Below are 26528 nucleotides of genomic sequence, written 5' to 3' on the forward strand. Positions count from 1 at the left end.
TATGGCATCTTCCTATATCCAGACTCCTTTTTGCTCATTATGGCCAACTCCAAGCTGAAATGGCTATATTTTCTAAGGATTCCCTGTACTGACCTTGGCTAAGGACCCCTCCTTGATTTCTTCCATTGAAAGGCACCTTCTTCCCTTCTTGGGATCCCAGAGAGATGTATTTTCCCGTTACACATCCTGCTTGTTGTGGTAACTGCTTGCCCACGTGACTTTCTCCCTGACCACAAAGTGATCAGGAAGGCAGGAGCTGTGGTTCATGCATCTTGGAATTTCTGCAACACTTCGCGTAGCATCAGAGCTCAGTATGCATTTGTGGAACGGAAAAGTTCAGAGAACCTTGGTTCCCAGGAGTGTAAATCCACTGGGACCAAGAACAGAAAGAAGGGAGGTCGCCTGCAATTTATGACAAGTGGGCAGCCTATATCCATGGCTTGAGCTGCATAATAAGCAAGACGATGAAGCAAAAGGACTAAGTTGGACCTCCAGTGTCAGAGAAGATAAACAAAGCTTATTAATTCATGGTAATACCAGCATGATATCAGAACAGTTTCCCCCGGCAACAACCCAGTTCTCTCACTGTGATGAAGTGCTCTGCCTTCTGCCTCAGACTTCGGCCACTTGGGATCTGCATTATTGCCTTGTAAAATTGATGGGCAGTGGCACCATCTCTTAGTTTAAGGAATTTCTGCCAGCATTAGCAAAAAAGCATTGGCTTTGCAATTTCTAAGGGCATTCCCTGCAATAGAAAAGTGATTAAAAATTGGACCAGTCTGGAACAATGCTCATCTTTTGTGCCTGCCCAGTCTCCTCCAAGCCAACAGCTCAGGTGTAACCTCATCAGCTTCCAAAAGAGAGGAAATCTTATTTACATTTAACCGGAAAAGGAGGGAGAGGCAACTTAAGCATCTTTTTCTTTGCTCACCCAATGAACTTGTTCAAAATCAGGTTATTTTTTTCTTTCCAAACTGCCTGGAAATTTTTTTTAAAAATCCAATCTCCTCAATATTCCTTTTGTCCTAAATGCCTCTCTTCTTAAGAGAGGTGGCAGGCAGTGTGGCACTTGGATCATTCTGGTAGCTCAGAGCTCTCTGGGAGAAGAGCTTTGAGGAGGAAAGTGATCTTTTCTTTATGGGTCTGGATACAGGGGAGCCCAGAATGGCCTGCTCTTCGCCACCATGTTCTGTGGCCGGGGAGCACGTTTCTCTTTGGGGAGAGAAGTATCACAGCAAAGTGACAGTGGGCCGTGTGCCGGTGTCATGGTGGATCAAACACAGACGGTGCGATAGAGGCGAGGGATGAGCCACAGCCAGCCAGACCCAAGGCACCTCCTACTTTATGGCTCCTATGTTTTTCTTCTGGGAGTTTTTATAGTTTCAGCTCTTACATAAAGAAAACTCTAGATATAGCTGTATCTTGGCTTCCTCAGCACTGGGAAATGAAGAGCACAGAAAATTCATCTGTAGGAAATAAAGCCCAACAAGCCAATAAGGAGACAGAGGGAAAGCTCTGGAGAGGGTACACTTGAGACCTTTTTTTTACCAGTATGGGGAATGCCAGTGCTTGGGCAGAGAGAAAACCAGAGCTCTGGTTCTGAACCCTGAGGACAGACTGACAGGGAAATAAATGCTTTTTCTTCTATTCGGGGGTCTTGCAGCCGGCTGTAGGATTCAAGCTATTCTGTGATTGCCATGCTCTGGCAAACTCACTCTTCGCCTCATGGCGGTGCAGTGCGCTGGTCTTACCATGTTCAGTGGGAGGGGGAAAATTCAGAAAGCAAAGCTCTGCAGCCAGAGAGGAGGCCATTCCCTTGAGGCTCCTTCCACAATCTGCTATTTATACTGGCTCAGAACGAGACTATACTCTTACTTTATGCAGACAGGTTAAGCAACTTGTATAAAAGCATTCAGCCAGACTCTTCTCTCTGACTTGTTTTAACCCATAATTGATCCCAACATCCTGCCACTCCCAATTCCCTATCTATCCTTGGCTTTGCAACCATCACCCCCATCCATTCCTGGAATGTTTTTCATCTTGCAAACCTGGAACTCCGCACCCAGTAAATACTTCCTCATTCTTGCTTCCCCGCGGTCCCTGCGAACCTCCATTCTACCTTCTCTACTGTCTCTATGAATTTGAACTACTCTAGTACCTCATATAAGTGGACTCATGCAATGTATGTCCTTTCGTGATGGGCTTATTTCATTTAGCCTAATGTCTTCAAGGTTCATTCATGTTGTAGCATGTGCCAGAATTTCCTTCTCTTTTTAAAGCCGAATAATATTCCATTGTATGTGTATACCATATTTTGTTTATCCATTCATACCTCGATGGATACTTAGGGTGCTACTAACTTTTGGCTACTGTGAATAGCGCTGCCTTGTACATGCATGTACAGGTAAGTGTTTGAGTCACCACTTGCACTCCTTTTGGGTGTATGCCCAGAAGTGGAATTGCTGGGCCCCACAGTAATTCTGGTTTTTTGGAGGCATTGCCACACTGTTAACCATAGCGGTTGTACCATTTTACATTCCCACCAACAGTGTATTGGTGTTCTGGCTTCTCCACCTCCTTGCTAACATGTGTTATTTCATTTTTTTTTTACAGCTGCCATCCTAATGAGTGGGAAGCAGAATCTGTGACTTTGATTTGTATTTCTCTAATTATTAGTGATGTTGAGCATCTTTTCATGGACTTCTTGGCCATCTGTATATCTTGTTTGGAGAAATGTTTAAGTTTTTTGAACATTTTTAAAAAAGATTATTTTTCTTGTCGTTTAGTTTTAAGAATTCTTTCTATGTTCTGGACATTAATCTCCTATCAGATAGATAATTTGTAAGTATTTTTCTCTCATCCTTTGGGGCACATTTTTATTGTGTTGATAGTGCCAGTTGATGCACAAAAGCCTTAAATTTTGATGAATTCCAACATATCTATTATTTTGTTGTCACCTGTGCCTTTGAAATCATATCAAGAAACCACTACAAATAGAATATCATGGCTTTTCGCCTGTTTTTCTTCTGGGAGTTTTAGAGTTTTAGCTCTTACATTTATGTCATTGGTCTATTTTGGGGTAATTTTTGTATGTCAAGTTAGGTAAGGGTCCAACCTCATTCTTTTGCATGTGGATATCCAATTTCCCCAGTACCATTTGTTGAAAAGACTATGCTTAGGGGCACATGTACCCCAATGTTCACAGCAGCACTTTCAACAATAGCCAAATCACGGAAAGAGCCTAAATGTCCATCAACTGACGAATGGATCAATTACATGGTAATGAGAAAGAATGAAATCTGGCCATTTGTAGCAACATGGATGGAACTCGAGGGCATTATGAAAAAAGTCAGGCAGAGAAAGACAGATACTGTATGTTTTCACTCATAAGCAGAACAGGAGAAACTTAACAGAGGACCATAGAGAGGGGAAGGGGGAAAAAATAGTTAAGGAGAGGGAAGGAAACAAACCACAAGAGACCCTTAAATACTAAGAACAAACTGAGGGTTGATGGGGGGGGGAAGAAGGGGAAATAGGTGATGGGCATAGAGGAGGTCACGTGATGGGATGAGCACTGGGTGTTATATGGAAACCAACTTGACAATAAACTATATTAAAATAAATAAATAAAATAAAATAATTTTAATGAAAGAAAAGACTATGCTTTCCTCATTGAATGATCTTGGCACTCTTGTCAAAAATCATTTGATCAACTATGTAAAGGTTTATTTTTGCATTTTCTATTCTGTTCCACTGAGCTGTATGTCTGTCTTTATGCGAGTACCACATTGTTTTGATTACTGTAGCTTTCAAATCAGGAAATGTGAGATATCTAAATCTTTTCTTCCTTTTTGAGATTATTTTGGCTATTTGGATGGAGTACCTTAGAGATCCTATATAATTTTTAGGATGAATTTATCTATTTATGAAAAAAATAATTGGGATCATTGAGATCTATAGATCTCCTTAGGTAATATTGTTATCTTAAAAATATTGTCTTTCAATCCATCAACATTGTATTTTTTCCCATTTATCTATGTCTTTAATTTATTCCAGCACCATTTTATACTTTTCAGTGAACAAGTCTTTTATCTTGTTGGTTAAGTTTATTCCTAAGTTTTTGGGGTTTTTTTGGATCCTATTGTAAATGGAATTATTTTCTTTTTTGGATTTGTTCATTGTTAGTGTATAGAAATGCAACTGACTTCTGTCTGTTGATATTCTGAGTTCTGTGAGTGTGTGTGAATATGCCTGTAATCTCAGGGCTCCTTATATATAATATCACATGTGAACAGATAAAATTTTACTTTCTCTTTTCAAATTTGGATGCCTTTTATTTCTTTTTCTAGTCTGATTACTATGGCTAGAACTTCCAATAATATGTTGAATAGAGGAGGTGAAAGTAGACATCCTTGTTTTGTTCCTGATGAAGGAAAAGATTTCAGTTTTTCAAGACTGAGTGAAAAATGATGGCTGTGAGTTTTTCATATACGGATTTCATTATTAACATAGTTTTCTTCTATTCCTAAGTTGCTGAGTGTTTTTATTAATAAAGGGTGTTAATTTTTTTCATTGCTATTTCTGCATCATTTGAGATGATCATGTGTTAATGATCATTCTGCTAATGTGTTAATTATAGTGATCAATTTTTCACTATTGATCCATCCTTGCATTCCAAGAATAAGTCCCACAAGGTCATGGTGTATACTTGGTGTACACTTCTTTTAATGCTGTTGAATTTGGTTTGCTAATATTTTGTGGAGGATTAGCAGTTTGTAGTTTTATTTATTTATTTTAATTTTTTAAATGTTTGTTTATTTTTGAGAGAGAGACACAGAATGCTAGCAGGGCAGGGTCAGAGAGAGGGGGAGACACAGAATCCAAAGCAGGCTCCAGGCTCTGAGGTGTGTCAGCACAGAGCCTGATGTGGGGCTCAAACCCACGAACTGTGGGATCATGACCTGAGCTGAAGTTGACTGTTTAACCAACTGAGCCACCCAGATGCCCCATATTTTGTAGTTTGAAGCATACAAGTCTTATACAAGTTTTGTTAGATGTATGCCTAACTGTATCACTTTCATAAACCATACATGGTATAGATTTAAAAAATTTTGTCAATGTGCTCATTGCTAGTATTTAAAAATTCAATTAATTTTTGTATGGTGATGTTGTATTCTATGACCTTGCTGAACTCATTTAGTTCTAGGGCTTTTGTTTGTTTTCACATATTTCTTGGGATTATAAGGGCACCTGGGCGGCTCTCAGGTCATGAGAGCCCTGTGTCAGGCTCCGTGCTGGGTGTGGAGTCTGCTTGGGATTCTCCCTCCCCTCTCTCTCTGCCCCTCCCCAACTTGTGCTCGCTCGCTCACTCTCTCTCTCTCTCAAAAAATAAAAATAAAAAATTGACAATGGTATCACTTATAAATATGAACTATTTTATTTCTGCCTTTCTGATCTGAAAGAATATGCCTTTTATTTCCATTTTTTGCCTTATTGAACTGGCTAGAATTCCCAGTATTACATTAAATAAAAATGGTGAAACCAAACAACCTTGCCTTATTCCTGATATTAGGGGGAAAGTGTTCATTATTTTATCACTAGGCATGATGTTAGCTATTGAATTTATGCAGATCACCTTCACCAAGTTGAGGAAGTTGAACTCTTCCTATTTGTCTGAGAGTTGTTCTCATGAATGGGTACTGAATTTTGTCAAATATTTTTTCTGTATCAATTGATATGATCATATGATTTTTTTTTCACTTAGCCTATAATACTGACAACTAAATTGGTTGATTTTTAAAAATTGAACCAGTCTTGCATCCTTGGAGTAAACCATACTTGGTCACAGCATCTAATTCTTTTTATATATAGTTGAATTTTATTTCTTAATATTTTGTTTGGGACTTTTATATCTACATTTATGAGAGATATTGGTCTTTTCAATTTTTGTTTTGTCTATGTTTGGTGTGGTATTAGGGAAAGAGTAGCTCCATAAAATGAATACCGTTTCCTCCTGTTGCACTTCCTGAAAGTAATTGTGTAGAATTGTTGTTAATTCTTCTTTAAATGTTCAGTAAAATTCTTCACTGTATTCTGGAGCCTGGAGTGTTCTTTTTCTAAGTTAAAATTTAAAATTTAAATTATAAAATTTGAATTCTAATTTAAAATTTTTTAAGTTTAAAATTACAAATTCAATTTCCTTAATAGTTACAACATTATTCAAATTACCTACTTCATATTGAGTATGGCAATTTGTGTTTTTGAAGGATTGGTTCAATTCATCTAAGTTTTCACATTATGTGCATAAAGTTTTCTTAGTATCCCCCTTATTATTACTTTGATTTCTGCAGGGTGTCTACTGATATCATCTGTTTCATTCTTGATACTAGAACTTTGTCTTCTCTTTGTTGTGTTAGGGGATCATCAATTTTATTGCTCTTTTTAAAGCAAAAAAAAGAACAAAACATTGCTTCAGTTTTTTCCTTTATTTTATCTTGTTTTCAATTTAATTGATTCATGCTTTATCTTTATTATTCATTCCTTCTGCTTTCTTTGGGTCTATTTTGCTCTTCATTTTTTAGGCCCTTGGGGTGATAGCTTAGTTTACTGATTTGAGACTTCTCTTCTATTTAAGGTAAGCTATAAATTCTTTCCGCAGTGTTTTATCTGTGTTCCACAAATTCAATATATTGTATTTTCATTTTCATCCAGATCAATGTATTCTTTTAGTTTCTGTTGAAATCTTAGACATTTTTGACATCTGCTTTTGTTCTAAGTTATGGTCTAAGCTGGTACATGTTCCAGGGGCACTTGAAAATAAGGTAAAATAAGGTGTTGGGTGGAGAGTCCTGTAAATGTCTGTTAGATCCTATTTGTCAGTGGTGTTGAGTTTTCTCTGTGTTTTTAGTTTCTGTGTAATTGTCCTATCAACTGTTGAGAGAGGGTTTGAAATGTCCAACTATAATTGTGTATTTGTTTTTACTTTCAGTTCTATCAGGTTTTGCTTCACATTTTACAACTGTGATGTTTGCTGTATAAACATCTTAGATCATTATATCTTCTTGGTGGATTGGCTCTTTTATTATTATATAATGTCCCTCTCTGTCTCTGATAACTCTCTTTGCAATGATGTCTATTTATCTGATATTAACATAGCCCTTTTGCTTTCTTTAATGTTAGCACAGTATATTTTTTTCTAGGTGTTACTAAAACAACTAAAAGAGAGACACATCCCAAAATGGAACAGATAAATCAAAATGGTACTCTAAAAAGTGCTCAATATACAGTAAGGCAAGGAAGAGAAAATGGAGAAAACAAACAGAAAACATAAATAAATAAATAAGATTGCAGTCTTAAGCACTATCATATCAATAAAAGACAGAGCTCATCAGGGTGGATTAAAAACATGAACCAGTTATGTGCTATCTACAGAATCACATAAACAGAAAGTAAATTGATAGAAATATATATATGAGAGAGAGGGAGAGAGCTTATCACAGTCTCACAGTCTACTGGTTCAACAGTTTGAGTTATGCATTTCTCTTTACCCTTCTCTGTTAACAATATACTTGTTTTTGACATTTTTCTGTATGCATTTAGAATCATGAGACAGTTAAACATAATTTAGAAAACTAAAAGAAGGAAAGTAGTTTGAATTTATTATTTTTGTTTACTGTATTGTTCCTTCCTTCCTGATGATACATGATTCCTTCTTTCATTGCTTCTTTTCTGTTTATAAAACCTCTTTTTTTTTTTTTAAGTTTTATTTATCTAAGTAATTGCTACACCCAACAGGGGCTTGAACTTAGGAATAACCCTGAGATCAAGAGTCACATGCTCAGGACAACTGGGTGGCTCAGGCACTTAAGCATCTGACTCCTGATTTCAGCTCAAGTTGTGATTTCACAGTTCGGGGTTCAAGACCCATGTCAGGCTCCACACTTGCAGTATGAATCCCCTGCTTGGGATTCTCTCTCTCTGTCTCTCTCTCTCTCTCTCTCTGCCCCTCCTGTGCTCTCTCTTTTTCTCAAATAAATAAACTTTAAAAAAAGAGTCACATGCTCTTGCAACTGAGCCAGCCAGGTGCCCCCTGTAGAACTTCTTTTAGTCATTCCTTTGTTTAAAAAGTTTTTATGTATTTATTTTTGAGAGAGAGCCATAGAGAGAAAGAACAAATGGGGGAGGGGCAGAGAGAGAGAGAAGGGGCCAGAGGATCCAAACCGGGCTCTCTGTATGGACAGCAGAGAGCCCAGTGTGAATGTGGGGCTTGAACCCTCCAATTATGAGATCATGCCCTGAGCCAAAGGCAGATGCTTAACCAATTGAATCACAGGCGCCCCTAGCCATTCCTTTAATGTAGGTCTTCCCATGGCAAATCCTGTTGGTCTTTCTTCATCTAAGAATATCTTAATTTCCCCTTAATTTCTGAAGAATATTTTTTTCACTGGATATCATATTTGGGGTTGACAGGAGCTTTCCCCCTCCAAAACCTTGAAAATATGTTACTTTCTACTGGCATCATGGTTTCTGATGAGAAATCTTCTGTCATTTGAATTAATTTTCCTATATAGAAAAGGTATTCTTTTCTTCTCATTGCTTTCACATTCTTTTTGTTAATTTTGAGAATTTTAATTGTGATGTGTTTCAGTGTGAATTTCTCTGGATGATGCTGTTTGCCATTCAGCTTCTTGAATGTATAGGTCTATGTCTTTTGCCAAATTTGGGAAATCTTCAACTATTAATCCTTTGAGTACTTTTCAGCCCTGCCTTCTTTCTCCTCTCCTTATGGGACTTCAATGACACAAATGTTAATTCTTTTGTTATAATCCCAAAGGTTCCTGATGCTCTCTTCTTCCTCCTCTACTTCCTCCTTCTCACCATCTCCTCCTCCTTCTATTTTTGCTGTTGTTTAGATTCAGTTAATTTCCTTGCATTTTTCTTAAGATTTATTTTCAAGTAATTGTGACACTCAATGTGGTACTCAAACCCACAGCTCTGAGAACAAGAGTCAGGCACCCCTAGAGTCAGTTAATTTTTATTGTTCTATCTTCCAGGTTACTTAGTCTTTCCTCTGTCCCCTCCAGTCTACTGTTTAGACCATCTATTGAGATTTTTATTTCAGTTATTGTATTTTCCAGTTCTAATATTTCCACTGGGTTGTTGATATTTTCTATTTCTTTGCTGAGACTATTTGCTGAGACTTTCTATTGCTTTATTTGTTTCGAATATGTTCATTATTACTCATTGAAACATTTTTATAATGTCTGTTTGAAAATCTTTTTCAGATCATTTAAACATCACTATCATATCAGTGAAGAGTCTACTTATTGGCTTTTTTTCATTCAGTTTGAGATTCTCCTGGATCTTGGTATTATAAGAGATTTTTTTTAAACTGAAACTTGACCATTTTGGATATTATATGATGAGACTCTGGATCTTATTTAAACCTAATTTTAGCTAACTTTCTGTGACCCTGCCCTCAGAGGAAGGGGAGAGGGGAGCGTGCATTGAAGCCACTGTTACCAGCCAAGTGTGGGAGGTGCTCTCATTACTGATGGGTAGAGGTAGGAATGTTAGCTCCTCCATTGATAATCACCTTGGATGAGAGGATAGGAGTCGCTCATTTCTACTTCCACATGTCCTCCACTGATACTCCTGGTGGGGAGGCAGGGCCAGGTGGTGGCTTCATTACCACTGCGTGGTGGTGAAAATCCTAAATTTCCATTTGGCCTTCTCTTCCCCACCATAGCAGGAAGGGGGAGGGGTGACTTGTTACTGCTGAATGAGGAAGTTCAGGCTCCCTAGGTATTCCCCAAAGACACTGTGTGTGGGGGGGTGGGGGAGGTGAAGAGATGCTCCTTATTGCCAAGGGGAGATGAAAACCCTAGTTCCCTACTCAGCCTCTTCTGACATAATCCCAGTCGTGAGGCTGCGTTTCCTCTTTATGGTCTAGCGAGCATCTAAATCTAAATCTATGCTTCCCATAAGGCCTTTCCTAGCATGGATGAAGGTGGTGGCACTGATCTTTCTCTAGTGTTTGGCTGGATTAAAGCAATTATTGTCTACAAGTTTTCTGTCTTGCCCTTTTCTGGTCCTTTAGCTTTTGGTTAGAGTAAGCTTTTGGCGGGGGAGGGGGAGTCTGTTCTGGTTAGTCCTTTCCAGGTTTCCAGCTTCTTCAGCTCCCAATATAAGATATATGAGGCATAGAGAAAATCTAGGGGACTCCCACCATCTCATTCCTGAGGTCTCTAGCTGGTCTGCTTTCACTTTCCTTATGCTCGTTTTAGATCTAAAGTCCAGTGTTTTTAGTTGAACTTATTGGAAAGAATGGGGATGAGTCTGTCTGCTTTGTCTGCCTAGAGGCAAAAGTCTGCATGTCTGCACACGTCCCACAGCTGGGCTTTGTGTCTCACCCCATCTGAGTCTTTCACTTTTAATGATAGGTTCGCCTCATTTATATAATTGGTCCTAATCCTGACATTCAGTGTTATGTGTCCTATGAAGCCCCTTTCACAAATAACATATGCATCAAGCTATTGTCGATAGGCTGTTCCTAGTCACCTTTCCTATCAGGCAAGGGTTTTAAGAACACAGCAAGTTGCTTCAGCCCAACCTTCTCACAGTTCTGGAAGAGATGAAGGTGGAAAGATCTTCCTAAAGGCGAACACCTTCCTTCTGTCAGAAGAATTTAAGAAGCAGCAGCAGTCAGATGACCGGTGCCTTCATGCTGGCCATTTCCCTGGCATTGATTCCAAAACAAATTTCCTTTCTCCTTCTTCCCTTTCTCCTTTGGGAGTAGATCTAACCAATCTCGTTCTTTCTTCCCCATCTCAAAGTTTGTATCCATGGTGTGTGTGAGGGGGTTTGAGTAGACTTGAGAACATTGTAAAATTCACCAAAAACAGAGTAGCTAAAACTTAGAAAAGGCAAGAAGGAGAGTTGAGAAGGTGCGGGGAACAGACATCTTCAAGTCTCATAACACTTTCGGTTTCCAGTCGGGAAGCAAACATGATCGGCTGCAGGCAGGGTGGCTGTCTGAGCGGGAGTGCTGTACTTTGTCACCTTCATCAGCCTGGGCCAGCACGACACCCACAGAACTTAGTGCTAAGGTCCTTTCACTGTGTGCTGGGAAATCTGTCATCCACCAGCCACTCGGTAATTCTGTTAATGTATGGTAGCCTGGATGCATATCACTGAAACCCCCCGACCGAGTTTCTCCATAGTCTGGGTAAGTCACTCAAGAAAAGTCTCCTGGGCACATTAGCATCTTGACCTTTTTATTTAAATGATACAATAACAAGTTTGGGCCGGGCACCTTCTCTCCTCTCACTGTCGTCCCCTAGGGCCAAATTTTGCTCTCATTTTCCCACAGATGGCTTTTAGCAAATCCTTCCATTTTTCTTGTTTGTCTCAAGTGATTTCCTCTTCCGCTCTCCGCCCTGTCATCTGGAACAGCCTGCAATGAAACCTGCGCCCCAGAGCTGTGCACTGGAGGAACGGAGGGCAGGGTGCTCAGGAAGGGCCACTCCTCCACGCGTCCTCCGCCAGGCCTGTGGGGCCAGAAACTCCCAGCAGGCTGCATTCTCCACTCAGGGCAAGTCACTGCTTTCCTGAACACTGGGATGTCTGCTTCCTGCTGGTTCTCCACTCAGGTGTTTATTTAGATGCTCGACAAACAAGTATCAAAGAGGCAGAGCAGGTGTGATGTCCTCACAAACGGTTTCGGTCCACCGTGTGATCGAATGATCCTCTTAGGTGATCAAGCCCGTGTAATGCTTGCACTTGCTCACATTAGCCTGGAAAACCATCAGTCCACTTCCCTAATAGGAGAGCTTTGCGTGAGTGTGAGCGCGGAGCTCTGCCAACTTCGTCAGACCCTCGGGGCACAGGGCATGTTCTCCTATTATAGGTTAGAGACATCCCTCTGCCTTTTTCCTCTTGATTTCCCAGCACTCATCTGCTCTGCCCTTGGCCCCTGGCCTTGGAGACCATGCTCTGAGAACTATTCTAGAGTGACTATTACCTAAGCATGGCTTCTGCTGCTTTCCTCTGAGATATATCTCACTTTGACATTAACCTTTGGAAGTCAGGGAAGTCTTCCAAGCCAAAGGAAAGAAAACTGAATGGTATAATTCCAAGATATCCATGGCACAATGAGGAAACACGCACAGCACAACAAGAATGAAAGCTTCTGGATAGCCCTCCCCTGGAGAGACAGCTGTCGGGCCCTCTACTTCAGCAGCCAGCTCTCGGGCATGCATCAGTGCACCGGAAACACTCTATAAATGGAAAGCTCAGAACACAACTCACACTGACCCCACCAGTAAGCATAGTAGAACCCACACAGTTGGCTAAATTTAATTTCTTACAGAGACATAGAGGCTTGGCTCAAATGCCACCTCCTCTGACGTCTTCCTGAGACCCGTGTTGAGGCGGACACCCCGGCTGAGTGCTCCGTCAGCATCCTGGATCTCTTCCCTCCCAGGGCTTAGCCCGCCCCGCCATGCTTGCATGTTCTGAAGCACCTCTCATGGCTTAGTAGTCAGGGAGCTACCTGAGGGTGAGGGCCAGCTCTTATTGATATTGGCACCCCCCCCCCCGCGCCAAGCATGGCACCCGGCACAAAGCAGGCATTCACAAATGTTTACGGAGAGGGACTGTGGTAGGCATCTATAGACAGTCACCAAAATGATCCTTCTGTTGACTTATGGTGAAGCTTGAAGTTCTACCAGTAGGTATTTGTTCCTTTGGGTTAGAAAGTCCTATGCACCCAAGATCTCTTCCCACAATTAGCGCCTCATTGGGTGGGACAATTGTCACTGAGATTGTGGGGGGTGGGTTGGAGATGAGCCCCTCAGAACCTCGGCACAGACTTGGAGCTTGTGATGAGGGTACCGGGACTGAAGAGGGGGAGGCATGGCCCACACAGGGTACGCATGAGAGAAAACCACTGACTGCTGGAACACTATGTCTGAAACACGATTGCCACATCACTAGTAGTTCTGGTCCTCTATTAAACATAAAAAAAAAAAAACCCTATTCTTCAAGTGAGCCATGTACCAGAAAAATACTACCTGGCACATACTACTCGGTACACGTGGAACCACGTCCCTTAGAGACACTGTCACACATGCTCACTTCTTTCCACGTTGCACTGGCTTGTGAGGAACGGAGAAGGCGGCAGGGAAGCAACAAGGGATATGCAGACCCAAGTTCAACACTGCAGACCCCCGCTCCCTTCCCAATCTGTGCTAAAGGAATTCAAAGGGGGATGGACCCTATTCACCCTGGATGGGATCTGGAAATGCAGTCGGGCCTCAAAGGAGAACGCTGTTCCTTCCGTGTGGGAGGCTTGCTCCCATGACCAGCCCCAGAGGACGCAGCGGTGGCTGTGGGCACGCGTGGCGCCCGCACAGGATGTCTGTTCTGCTTGTCGCTCCAGGGCCGAGGGCACCCACAAAGGCAAGGGGCTCTGAAAGGGTGGGTCCAGAGGTGCTCAAAAGGCCTCCTGCAGAAAGGAGGGCATCACTGTCCTCTCCGCACTCGATGGGAGGGACTTATAATTAACTCTTGGCTGCTAGGTTTGGTGCTTAAACTAGCTACCACCTACACACGTTGAGAAAAGGAAGAAAGAGCAGTTAGAGTGCAGGAAAAAGGGAAAAACCCCACCTCGCCCACTTGACAGGCTCAAACTGCTGCTGCCAGCTGCCTGCGAGGCAGGGACAGTCCCCTGCAAACGCTTTGCTTAGACACTGGGGTTGCTGCGGCGAGCACCCCATTGGAGCCGAAGCTGCTGTGGCCTTGCCTACGGGGCAGGAGCTGACAGAGAGGCCCCGCACGGATGCCTTGGCCAGTCCTGAAACTGGATGGTTCTGTGTCTGCCCCTTGACTGAGCAACACGGAGGGCAGTGAGCAGGGTAAGGAGGGGACTGTGAGAGAAGTGAAGCAGAAAGGCTCTTTGTGACAATGACAATTTAAGGAATGCTAGATAACCAGCCTGCTGGGCATTTCTAAACCTTCTGTGGGGAGGTGAGTCAGTAGAGCAGTCATGTGGAAAATCCCCTTTCTCCTCGACGCACCCCCATTCCCGGGCTAAGCTAAACACGCATCTGCACCGGGCCAGCACTCCACCAGGCTGGGAGAAAACGCCTGTTTCTGGATTTGAGTAAACTGGAGGACTGACAGGTTGGGTCACGCTGTTCACTTGACAACTTTTGGTTTCAAGGACTCAAGTGCGTCCAGTTTGCAAGCACATCATGCAACAAAGGGCCTGATCTGGCCAGACCACAGTGGGGAGGGGGCATGTGGCAGGAGCCTGGGTCTCCCTCTTCCCAGAGCCGTCCCCTCGCCCCTGTGCATTTTGGGGGCAACGTTAATACTTAGCAGCTGGTAAGAATTGCTAAGGGGGTTCCTGGCAGCACTGCAGCCCAGCATACTTCTGGTGAGGGGAGCCTTCCCAGGGCATCGATCTGCAGGGTTTCTTGACTTTGGCCTCGGCACCTAGCAACTGTGCCCACCAACTCCCATAGGCCCCTGCCTGAGCCAGCTGGGCAGCCAGCAGATACTAAAACAGCTCTGCTTGTGTCCTCAGACCAAGATATCACTTGCCTCGCCACAGACAGTCGGCCCCTTCTGCCAGCGCTCTACGGAGGATGGGCTGGGGCACCATTGCTGCTGGCCCAACAGCCCTGCAAAAGGTCTGCAATTTGGGGAGCTGAGATTCAAGATGTGCTATTTATTTTCATGCAGGCAACTTGGTTTTTGTTACTGCGTTCTACAGTCCATGTGGTGTGATAGCAGATCCCAGCTACAGAAAGGGCTACCTTGAACTTCACATGGTCCCTCTAGCCAGAGACCTTAGTCAGAGAGGCTGACCCAGGCCTCTGCGGGGGGGGGGGGGGGGGGGGGGGGGGGGGGGGGGGGGGGGGGGGGGGGGGGGGGGGGGGGGGGGGGCTGCAGTGTGAGGGATGTTCCAGGTACTCACTCGGCATCACTGCAGTGGGGAAGCCTTGCTCTACTGTCTTGCTCCAGTCATAACAAATCAGCCAAAGCTTCGTCAACTAGCTCTTGTCTCCTGATCTGGGAAACAGCATTTACCAGAAAGGGCCACTTGCCCCTGCACATCCTTCCTGCTTTTCCAAGGGATGCAGGAAGGCACAGCAGGTGATTGCCTCAGGCAGTTTCTGTCCCAGTGAGGATCCTTGCTGGGGCTGCTGTCTCCTACCCAAATTGGAAATGACTGCCGCCAGGTGTATAAGAAACTCCCTGGAGGACAGAATGAGGAAGTGTGATCATTTATGTTTGATTTAGAAAATGAAGGTCCAAATGCAGATTGGCAGCAAGAGGTCTGTCTTCCTGCCAATTTCCATCACTGAAAGGAGGGCACGATCTTTAAGAAGTGACAGTTGTGGGGGGAGTGGCGACAAGGACCATCTGGACCAACTTGAGAGGGACGTCTCATAGGCAAGCTTGATCCATTGGATTCAGGGAGGGATTCTGGACTTGATGCAAAAAGAGGCTAACCAAGTGCCTTGGTGTGGTTGGGATCGTGCCATTTTATGCCAGCCACCCAAGTTTAATTTTCAGTCATGCCCCTTTTCACTTTCAAAAAAGTCCAGACATGGCTGGTAAGTTCTATGATCACCCTATGCCAAAGGGGAGAGAGAGAGAATTAGTGATGGCTGCACATGAATCCAGAAGAGTGAGAAGTAGGATGTGGGATTCTGAGGAAGTTAATTTTGCTGAGCCTGAAGGAAAGGTAGGCAGTAGAGGTTGGCTTATTCTCAAGCATGTTTAGAGTCACGGGCTTGTGGGCAATGTCCGGGCAGAGATTCAGAGTGTGGATGCTGGATGGGTCTCTCGGGTAATCTAATTCACTTCTTTCACCACAAGGGAACACTGAGCTAAAAGAGAGAAGTGACCTGTCCAAGATGATACCTGGCTCTCGGCAAAGTGGGAACCAGACTTGTCCCTGGAGCGTCAGGCCCAGGTGTGCTGTGGTTCTGAGGCTGAGGGGGAAGGACAGAGACAGGTGAGGTCCACAGCTTCTGGGCACAAGCAGGTGTGGGGCTGGAGTGCAGGTCTGGAGCCCCAACACACAGTGGTGGCTGGAGCCCAGGAGTAACAGAGTTCTCCAGGCCAGTGGCCACAAGGGACCAAAGAGATTAACTGGCCAGTAGAACTAAGAATGAGTTAAGAAACAAGTTGGTATGGACACGAATGGGGTCAGACCAGTAACTTACAGAACTGACATCTTTTCTTTGGTTCAGATTGTAGTGAAATTGAACAGAAAGGCAAACCCTAATAACAGCTGTCTTATTATCCCTTGGCATCTCTTTCCCACCCCCTTAACAGGGCTGTAGAGTTGGGAAAATCATAAGCCAGTGACAGCCTTGGCCTCAACTTGGTAGATGGGGAAACTGAATCATGGAGAAGCCGGCTCTCTTCCGTCTTACGGTACTCTCTGCAGATGGGGTGTGATTAACAACAAGCCACAAGAGTGATTCCACCAGCAGCCACAACAGTACATTTTGTGGTTTCATTGCAGTCTGACCTCCCATGCGGCTCTGGTGTGGTGGAGGCGGTGAGGTGGTAGACTTTTCTGTGAATCTCCTCATCTGGATGGAAGTCCCAGGATGAAGCCCAGTTTGAGACTCCAGAGACATGTCTTTTGGTCCCAGCTCTGCTGTGTGCTAACTGTCGATGCGAAGGTGGAGAGTCACTTCTCTTCCTTCCCCTGCTCTTCTCGGTTGTCAGGTGAAGGCCCTGGTCTCTGCCACTCCAAAGTCTCAAACCCTGGCTCTGTTTTCCCAGGGATATCTGACCTTGGCTCAAGTGGTATCTGACCTTGGCTCGGCTACATGTTCATCTCTTTCGTCTTCTTGCAGTCTGCATATTGAGCACACTCACAGGTCTGAATGAAATATTTGGCCTTAGATCTTAATAATCCCCGACAATGTAGGGATACGACAGCATTGCATGCATAATGTCGTTAAAAAATAAACAGCATATTTGGTTCAGACTTACAGGTTTTGCCTCCAACAACCTGCCACCCAATGAAGTTAATTAAATATTGAAGTTTGTGGCAGATCATCTTCAAAGTGAATAGCTCACCCCCATACACATATCCTGAACTGTAGGCTGGTCGTAGTGAGAACGGTCTACTGTCACCCTGACCAAGTTCTCCCACGTAACAGCTACAGAAATCCTGCACACCACTGTCACACCCACATGGTGCTCTCTGATATGTGACATTAGAAACCTCAATCTCCTGAAAAAAAATCATAAAACAGTTTCAGTATATATGAACTGAGCACACATTTTGTTCAGTGAAACTGCTTTGATGCTGCCTGTTCAAATATCTGCAAATATTGAGAAAACACCCACAGGCGGCATCCGCGGGTGCCACAGTGCAGTGTGCAGAAACCAACAGGGAAAGCATGAAATACTGAAGGTCGCTGGAGATCGTGCACATTCCAGGACGCCTCAGGCTTTGTGAACCTTCCTCGGCCACCTGCAACTGCTAGTTTCTGAGCAAACGTTCCAGAGAAGCCAGACTGGGGCAGTAGGAGAGTCAGCAGGAAGGTGAGAAACTGAAAGAAGAAGTAGGATTTTGGTGGTATCACTTTCCACCCTTACCCTATTGACTTGAAGAAGTTCAGGGTCACTGGGGCATCCCAAGTCACCAGGAGTACCAAGCAGCACACAGCAGTGCATTCAGCACTCCGAAGCACAGTGGAAAAGGGATAGTGGGTGGTAGATGAATAAGAGAAGAACCAGAAGGAAGCAGGAAGGAGAAGACGGCAGGAGACACTGGACAGAACAGGAAGGAAGGGCACAAGGCTCAGTGCCCATGTACCTTGAATAGTGGCTGGGGGTAAAGAGGTGAGTGTCTGGGGCCCAAGAGCTGCGTCAGGGTCACAGAAACACAGCGTATACCTGGGAGGAAAGGTCGTTGGGGAATAGATGTCAGGACACGGGACTGATGGCTAACCCTGGAAAACCTCAAAATGCCGAGAAAAGCTTATATGCCTGACTTTCTGCCAAGGTTGGTGCCTTGTACCCAGGACTCTGGGGGAGCAGATCTCCCAGATGGATCTATTATTTGGTATCAGCACCTCTTTATTATAAAATTAACATCACTGAAAGCTTAGAAAAGAAAAAACAGGCCAAAAATATCACATCTTAGGCAAATGAGTTGAAAATCCCTTATAGCGATGCCCTATTTTTTTCCACCCATCTCTAAAGTCAGAGGACACCTGGTATGGTGTTTAGGTAAGAGATGCAATTCCTGGACCACGCGGTTTCCTGATGGTACAGAATTGAAATGACGTCATGGAAATGTATATGTCTCAAGGTGACTCTAAGTATAGTTTCTGGGTGAGCCTTAGTCATTGGTGTTAAGGTGTTTGCGTGCCTTCGTGACTTGCTGGTATCTACGGCTCTCTGCCTTCAGAGACAAAGTTTTAATTAAATTCATACAGGCTGCTGGCCAAGTTTTTCCACGCTTTTGGCTCACCTAGATGTACGACCTAAATGTAGGTTATACCACACCTGTGCTCCTTTGTCATTCAGAAGGAAAGAAAGCAACTGTTACCAAGAAATGGAGAAGTTTGTCTTCCACTCAAGGGCAAGGCATCTGTGACATAGAATGTCCACTCCAGTGGTTAATATGGACAGTCTCATTTGTGTGGCGCTCCCCGTGGTGACAAAAGGGAGACTGTGGCAGACACAGACGTATGGGATCTTTTGTCTTAATTAAAAAGTACAGCGAGAGTCATGGAATTTGGCCAAGCCTCATAAATCTGCTCAAAGAATCAAGATTCTGTCAGATAAGCTTAAATAGAACCAACTGAGCTCTCTAGAGAATTAAATAGATTCCCCGCTAGTAGTTGACACCCACTCCCTGTCACTTTGCTGTACTCCACGGACGGCGGTGGTGCTCATTAACCAGCAACCCTCCTACCCGCCGATGACAAGTTTATCCCCGTGGAGCACAGCATTCAGGGATGATAAATCTACTCCTGCTTGTAAAAATGAAACTCTCCTCAGGGCAATAAAAGTGCGGCGAGCCTTTAAGGAAATCAGTACTTTGTCTGATAACCTACCTTCATTAACAAAGCCTGGTCCTCTTGGTCAGGACAGCTCCTTACCGCCAGCCAGAACTGCTCTAGAGTAACTGCAAGGGAAGAAACAGAAAAGGTGAGGGGCCCCCCTCCTTTGGCCCCTGGGCACTCCTGATATGGAGAAGAGCACTGTAATTATAACGGATACAGGGCGTATGCTATCATCTTTCCTTGGTGATGGGATAGAGCTCCCCCTGCCCCCCGGTGGGACAGGGCCAGCACACGGGGACTTATTCACCACTGGCAAGCCGGGAAGATTACATCAGAGAACATGGCCGTTACCATCAACAAAGCTCTACCCTAAAGCTCTAGGAGGTCCTGGTGCAGCCACCAATGACCAGCTGGTCCCCCAAAAACCAAACTACACCCCAGTTTCATGAGATCTCCATTATTTAAAGGACCAACTGGTTTTATAAATTTGGCAGTGCTAAATGTTCTATCCTGGTGTTCTGTCACGATTCCCATGGATTTAAGGCCTCTCGTGGTGTGAACGCGATAATGTCCCTCAGTGTTGACTCAAGCAAATCCCACAAACTCCCCTACATATTTCAAGTTGCTTCCCCAACCATCCTTCTTCAACAGAATGGCAGAGAGAAACTCAGGAAAGTTTGCAAGAAAACACTTTAAGGATCCATTTATACTGTCCACAAAAGCTCTAGGAATATTACTTTAGACAATTTACACCAATCACATTCCCTTTCTCTGTCACGATGGCCCAGCTCTCGTCAAAAGCTCATGTGTGTGGGCACCCCCTTTTTCTTTTGGTTGAACTAAACACCAAACCACACACTACCTTCCCTGCATACTGTTTTGACTATATTATTTCACTTTTAAAAAATGCTCCCATGAGTCCCTACCACCCTCAGACTTAAATCTACTTCTTTTGACAGGCATTAAGATTTCAACTTTAGTTAACCATCTAGATGAGCCTATTATTTCTAGACTCAAAGCTGTTACCACTCTCTGCCCACCATAACTGTTTACCACTGTCTGCAGGGCGCTTGCCTTTGAGTAAAGCAAAGCTCCTACCTCAACTGGAACTTCGAAGCCCTGCCCATTCAAGGCCACTGACCACCTCTGGGGTCCAGCCCAACCTCCACAGAGCCCACAGGAGTGAGCAGAGATACCTCTAGCCTCCTGACTAAGGGACTGTCTGATAAATCCACTGTTCTGACCCCAAGGATGTCTGGATGTCATGGTCACAAATGCAGATATTTTTGAAGAGAACTGTATCATCAAGAGTGAGTTTCCATCAGGAAAGCACTGTCTGGGTAACTTTTTGTTGTTGTGTTCAATGTTACCTATAAAACAGAAATTTTGAGATGGTTTTTATCTCTGACTATATTACTCTATACGGTTTTAACTGTTATCACTTGGATCTTGTGCTGCTTATTTTTTCCAAGTCTAAATTTTTGTCCTTATCCAGACAAAATGTGCTCAGAACCAGTAGAAGGACGACTGTTGTCCAAAGTTGTCCACTTTGTACATATATGCCCATGCAGCCATCCTCTGGCTAATGCTCAGATTAATTACATGGACTCTTAAATGATTTTAAACAATTAAAAAATTTTTAAGAGAGTTAAGAATTGAAAGACAATACTTTCCCCATGAAAGGGACTCTACAGAGACTCAGCGTGAGACAAGAGCCTGACCTATGCCTTCATAGGATTGTGTTTTGCTCTCACCCATTCTCGCACCAGCCCATAAAAGACACCAGCTCTGTTTTGGGCTTTTGCTGTGACGTAATTTGGTGTGACAGAATATTGAACTCTATTGTCTGAGGATAAATAAAGAATAATCTACAAATTTAGGGTTTTCCTTAAATGTTTTTTTAATGTTTATTTATTTTTGAGAGACAGAGCATGCGCTGGGGAGGGGCAGAGAGAGAAACACACACACACACACACACACACACACACACACACACAGAATCTGAAGCAGGCTCCAGGCTCTGAGCTGTCAGCACAGAGCCCGATGGGGGGCTTGAACTCATGAGCTGTGAGATCATGATCTGAGCCAAAGTTAGACACTTAACCAACCGAGCCAACCGGGCGCCCCTGGCTAGATTTTCTTTAGATAATCTTCTTGGAGGTGGCAAGTTCATTTGGTAAAAGTTTCTGCTGTGACTTGGAATCTGAGCACAGGCCATGGGAACCTGAGTGCTTGCTGCCTGCCTCCTTAGGGGGCTTTTAGATTCTCACCGTCCCCCCTACCCCGTGGTGACCCCAGAGCCATACCTCCAGCTGCCTACAGCTGGACTCCACTGTGACACTTTGAGTTGTTCACAAGATGTGGTGCCCAGCCAGGTATAGCTGTTTCTTTGAACCCTGAACATACAATCCAAACCAGTCAACTTCCATGCCTAGCTAACCCTTCTCGGAATTGTCCCATTTCTGGGTCACTGTCACGCCCCAGCCAGATCTCTGATTCTTTCTTCCCGTCGCTGGGCCTGCTGACCCTTCCCGCACAGTGTCTTCCTGATGCACCCCTTTCCCATGGCACAGGTGCCACTTTGACTCCTGCGCAACATTTCTGACCTGTTTTCCGGCCTTGATGCCTGGTCACCCTCTTCTCTGTGCCCACTGCCGCCACCACAGGAAAAGTAGCGTGGCCAGAGCTCTGCATACACCGCCTCCCCTCTGCATCTCAGCCCCTCTTTGCTGGTGCAGACCCCCCTCTGCTGGCTCCTCACTATCCTTAATCCCCAGCTGGGTCCTCAGCCACGTGATCTACTCCCTGTCTTCTTTCCCACCACTTTCCTGGGCCCGACCCGTCAAGGCCAAGTCAGACAGACCTCACTGGTGGTCTTCACCTCCACTCCCGGCTGTGTGTCCTTGGTCAAGCCACATGCTCACTGTGGAGACTGGCGCCTGCCCTGTGGACACGGTGTGAGGAAGAAAGGAGAGGCAGGAGGCTAAGGCACAGTGCTTGGCATGGCCTTGCCTCCCATGCTGCACCTCTGAGGTTTCTCTTTCCCCACGCCACTGATTTTTTCTCCACTTGATACTTTGGTGGAACACATTACACGTTGGGTTCTTTTCTTTAAACTCGTTTTCTTTGGCTCACAGGTGTATACACAGGCTTCTCTGAGTAAGACTGTGCACTCCATAGGCAGCCTTGTGTCCTTTCCCAAACTCTGTTCTATGCCTATCATCGTCCAACATGCCCAAAGTCACCCATAAGAACATGCTCCGTTTTGTGGACCTGGACCAAAGTGCCCTGTGGGAATACAGGACCCTGTAGATGGAGTTTCCTCTTAACTGGCTGGCTCGGGTTCGTGAGGCCAGTCCCTCTCACCCTGTCTACACAAGCAACAAGAGCCAATCCTGATAACTGGACACCAACAACCGCAAAGCGGACTGAGTCCTGGGGTTGTTTTCTCCTTGCCTTCAATATCAGCGGGACATGTGCTCTCGTGCCCACAGCAGGCTCGTGGCTCACCTCCCCCAGCTCTGGCTCCTACCTGATCCCGGAAGGAGAGGGTATACACACCGCCAGCCACTCTCCACCAGGCCTGTGCGGCCGCCGTGCCTGCCTGGGCTGCCTACCCCACCGAGAAGCATCGTGACCGCGTTGACATTTCATTCCCCTCTCGCTACCCTCCCCGGCTTTTAAATGAGAAAAAAAAAACCCTAAAAATGAAAGCATTTGTGGTATCTTCGTTCCTCTACCCTTGCTGCCGATTCAAGGGGCTGAGTGCCTAATGAGAAGAAGGCATTGCAGCAAAGCGCAGGGCTCGAGGCAGAGGTGCCAGTCTCCTTCAAAGACTCTGGGTGAAATGTTCCTGATTCAACATCGATTGTTTTAACTGCTCTTTAAGTGTTCAGGTGCAGATCAACTCAGCAGAAGACGCAAAGGCTTCTACCTGTCTGAGTACAGTCAAGTTCCCTTGGTTCAACTCTTCCACTCAGCGTGACAGAAAGATGGGCCTGACAATAGAGGGAAAACAACAGATTTGGAGATAACAGGTAGCTTTGAGATGTGGCAGAGGTGGGGAGAGCCTAGAAAAAAAAATGACCCAGCTGAACTAAGAAAATGGTAGTTGGGGTGAAAAAACTTAACAGGCAGCTTGGACTACCTAAGTTTCCCTTCTGATGATGTGCTGCCATGGGCTGGGAGGTGAGCTCCAGCCTCACCCCCGCAGCCATTTCTGAAAGGTAGATAGGACTCTGCAACATGGGAGATCCCTAAGACAAGGAAATGGTTGTACCTAGAGTATCTTTCACTATGACACATTAATGCAAATAAGGGGGGAAAGTAAGACAAACCAAATGTACAATAGCATTGAACTTGTTTCCCTTTGAAATATGGCTGAAAGATTGGGGAACTGTGGCTAAGTCAGCAGGCACAAGTGACCTTGATAGATGACATAGGGGGCTGTACTACCCTCAGAATGTTCTTTCAGCTTCTCTCTTAATCCCCATGACAGGGCCCTGGAGAACTGGGGTCCTGCCCCAGGGGCCAAGCTTTAGAGAGCCTTGCTCTGCCATTCCTCTGGTTGCAGCCACCCCCTGCGGCAATGGGGGTACCTGCTCAGGGTCTGCGCCCCTCCTCCCAGGGTCCCGAGTTTACGCCTTGAGTCTCTTTCCTGGGGAATGTACTCCATCTGGTGTGTATGCTCCTAGACTCGTGGGACGCCCAAGAAACAGCTCTTGGGAGGGATGTAGACAGACCTTGTGTGTCTAGACTGGAGATCCACCCGGCATGGGGTGGATCTGGGGATGTGGATAGCTGAGGGTCTGCAGGGCGAATGCTTCTCCTGTTGCTGAGTTCACAAAACTTCCCGGGGCCTGAGAATTGTACATTGGAGCCTGGCTTTCCAGATGAGCGAAGCTACACTTGTTCAGGCAACAGCCCAGGGTAGATTTTCTTCAACACTTTGTTGGCCTGTTTTATATACTTCCCTGGGCCCCACATGTAGAAGGGAAGGCTTGTTGTGCTAGAGAATGAAGACCTGATGCTAAAATACAGGCTCACCCAAACCTCTTCAAAGCCAGGCCCTTCCTCTAGCCCTGGAGAGAGGACACCTGTCCCAGCTGCGTCTCCAGTCTGGCAGGAGAAGGAGGCTTCACCTCACAACCCTACAATGAAGATAAGGACACCAGCCTCCTCTTAGAGGCAGCAGAAATATGGAGGCTGACACATGCCCTTAAACAGAAGGATCCACCCAGGAGAGAGTGACAGCTGAGCTCCCTGGGGGCTTGGCACTGTGCTCTGGGAGCAATGTCCTCCCTGGCACTGGGGGCAGTGGATCCCACATCTCCAGCTCAGTCCTGTTTCTCCCTGGGAGTCTTGAAGGTCATGCACACTTGGTGCCCACACCTGAGGCTCCCTGTCAGCTCAGAGACCTCCGCTTGCTCTGTGGCACAAGGGAGAGCATGCTGGTGGCTGTCCCTCAGTCCTCTCCTCTCACCCGTGTGTGACAGCCTGCGCTCAGCTCCGGTAGAACTGTCACTCCTGGGCCTCTGAAGTCCCCCGCCCACCTATTCATCACAGCACAACAGGGAAATGTTTAAAGAGAGACAGAAACAAAAGGGCTTCATCTTTGCAGAAAGAACTCTACTTCTGTTTTCGGGATCAACAGGCGGGGGTGGGGGGGGTGAGCACAGTGAGGAGGGGCTTTTAACTTCTTGGCAACTAGCAGTTGGGGCAGTTCCAGCCTCCTGCCCCTGGAAGGGTTGTGGAAGTGGCTCTCAGGGGGCCACTGTCTGGTCCCCCAGCCTGTTCTGGCTCACATGATCCATTCCAGAAAGCAGGCAGAACATGCCCCTTGCCCCCTGCTCTGTGCCCATGTCTAGGAGCACAGGAGGAGCTCAGAGGGTCCAAACTCTTCTTCCTCTTCTTCTTCTTAATGTTTATTTTTGAGAGACACACACAGACAGACAGACAAAGGCTGAGCTGGGGAGGAACAGAGAGGGAGACACAGAATCTGAAACAGCTCCAGGCTCTGAGCTGCCAGCACGAGGCTCAAACTCCCAAACTGTGAGATCATGACCTGAGCCAAAGTCTGACACTTAACCGACTGAGCCACCCAGGTGCCCCCCACCCCCAAGCTCTCCTCTGGGCAGACGAGCTCTGGTTCTCTGTAGCTAAGTCTCTGTCTGGGTACTGGGAACCCAGCATCTCCAAAGAGACAGGAGCCGCCTCTAGGATGGGGACGGGCACTTCTGCTTCTCCAGTGCAAACCCTCTGTTCAACACCACCCCCACCTCACTGAAGATCTTCGTTTCTCGCTTGCTGCGTACACTCTGGTGTTTTGGTCTCCACCTTTGGCTCACACTCACCCCGAGTCTCTTTTCCCAGTGTATCATGGCCGGGGAAATCTCCCTCAAGGGAGTGTGTGTGTGAGGGTCACTCTCTAGCTCAGCCCCTTCATTTGCCTCCTACTGTCTCCCCAGCAAAGGCCAAGCTCTGTAATGCAGCGCCCAGCACACCACACGACCCTCCTCAGCCCACTTTCCCAATATTCAGCCTTGTTTCCCGGCCTCTCCCCTGAACGCTTCCCTTCTGGTAGAACAGCGGCTTTGCCTTGTTCCCTGAACAAGGACTTCACCTTGTCACCTTCACCTCTGTCCACACTGCAGCCTCCTCCTGGAATGCAAGGCCACACTTCCAACACCGGGATCCCATTCATACTTCAGGACCCAGTGCCGAGGGAACTTCTGAAAGGCATCTCAAAGTCCTGTCATGTCTACAAGCTCCCTGGGCCTCTCGTGGGCTTGTCACGCTTCCCGTGCACCAGGGCACATCATTCATAGCTTACTCCTTGCTCCCTCCATGCCTGCGACACCACACACACATCTGATCTTCCTTCTCAGGGCTCTTTCCTGTGGAGCTGGTTTCAAAGGAGAGCCAGGTGTGTCTCCAGCTCAGGTCAGGTACACGGTCACAAGAAAGAGCAAGCACACTTGTCATTGACCCTCCAGATAGAGTCCTTCCAGCCTGGGGCAAACGTGGCCATTTATTCAACAAGAGAGGAAGGCACAACTTTTCTGGACTCCTCTCTCTGGAACACGCAGTCTTCCCATGTATGGGGAGACTGCCTACCATCAGATGGACGGGGCACTCTCTCACTCATTCAGTATGGCCCCCCAGCTCATCATGGCCAGCAAGTGCTTCCTGAGGTGGCCATCAGTGGTGGCCACTATTGCCATAGCTTTTCCCTGGCAGCCATCCCCATGGGACTCCCCTGCCTACCAGCACAGCCCTTGTTGTAAAGACATCTCCAACAGTTGACCCCCAGCTAGAGGTCATATCCCCCCCCCCCCACACACACACTGATCCAAGAAGAGAACAGGGGTTGACCAATTTTGGAACACCAAGAGCTGTGGACTCTAGATATAGCACTTAAATCAGGAAGATAATGGCCGCGATGGCCATGAGCCACTGCCTAGAGTGAGGTAT

General features: G+C 45.7%; 1 protein-coding gene across 6 annotated transcripts in view; it reads right to left on the bottom strand.

Annotated features, from left to right (window-relative positions):
* Positions 1 to 26528, bottom strand: part of ACOXL (acyl-CoA oxidase like) — a 327931-nt gene that overhangs the window by 34777 nt on the left and 266626 nt on the right. For 4 of the 6 annotated variants that reach the window (XM_029937830.1, XM_029937833.1, XM_029937832.1 and 1 more), the window contains one exon: positions 19107 to 19177. The exons of 1 other annotated variant lie outside the window; for it this stretch is intronic. In XM_029937830.1, the coding sequence (XP_029793690.1) occupies positions 19107 to 19177 (71 nt within the window). Of the gene's footprint in view, positions 1 to 16401; positions 16696 to 19106; positions 19178 to 26528 lie in introns of those variants that run through there. One more of the 6 variants, XM_029937831.1, reaches the window with a different exon arrangement.

Source organism: Suricata suricatta, chromosome 4 (genome assembly GCF_006229205.1).
Source record: "Suricata suricatta isolate VVHF042 chromosome 4, meerkat_22Aug2017_6uvM2_HiC, whole genome shotgun sequence".
NCBI lineage: Eukaryota > Metazoa > Chordata > Mammalia > Carnivora > Herpestidae > Suricata > Suricata suricatta.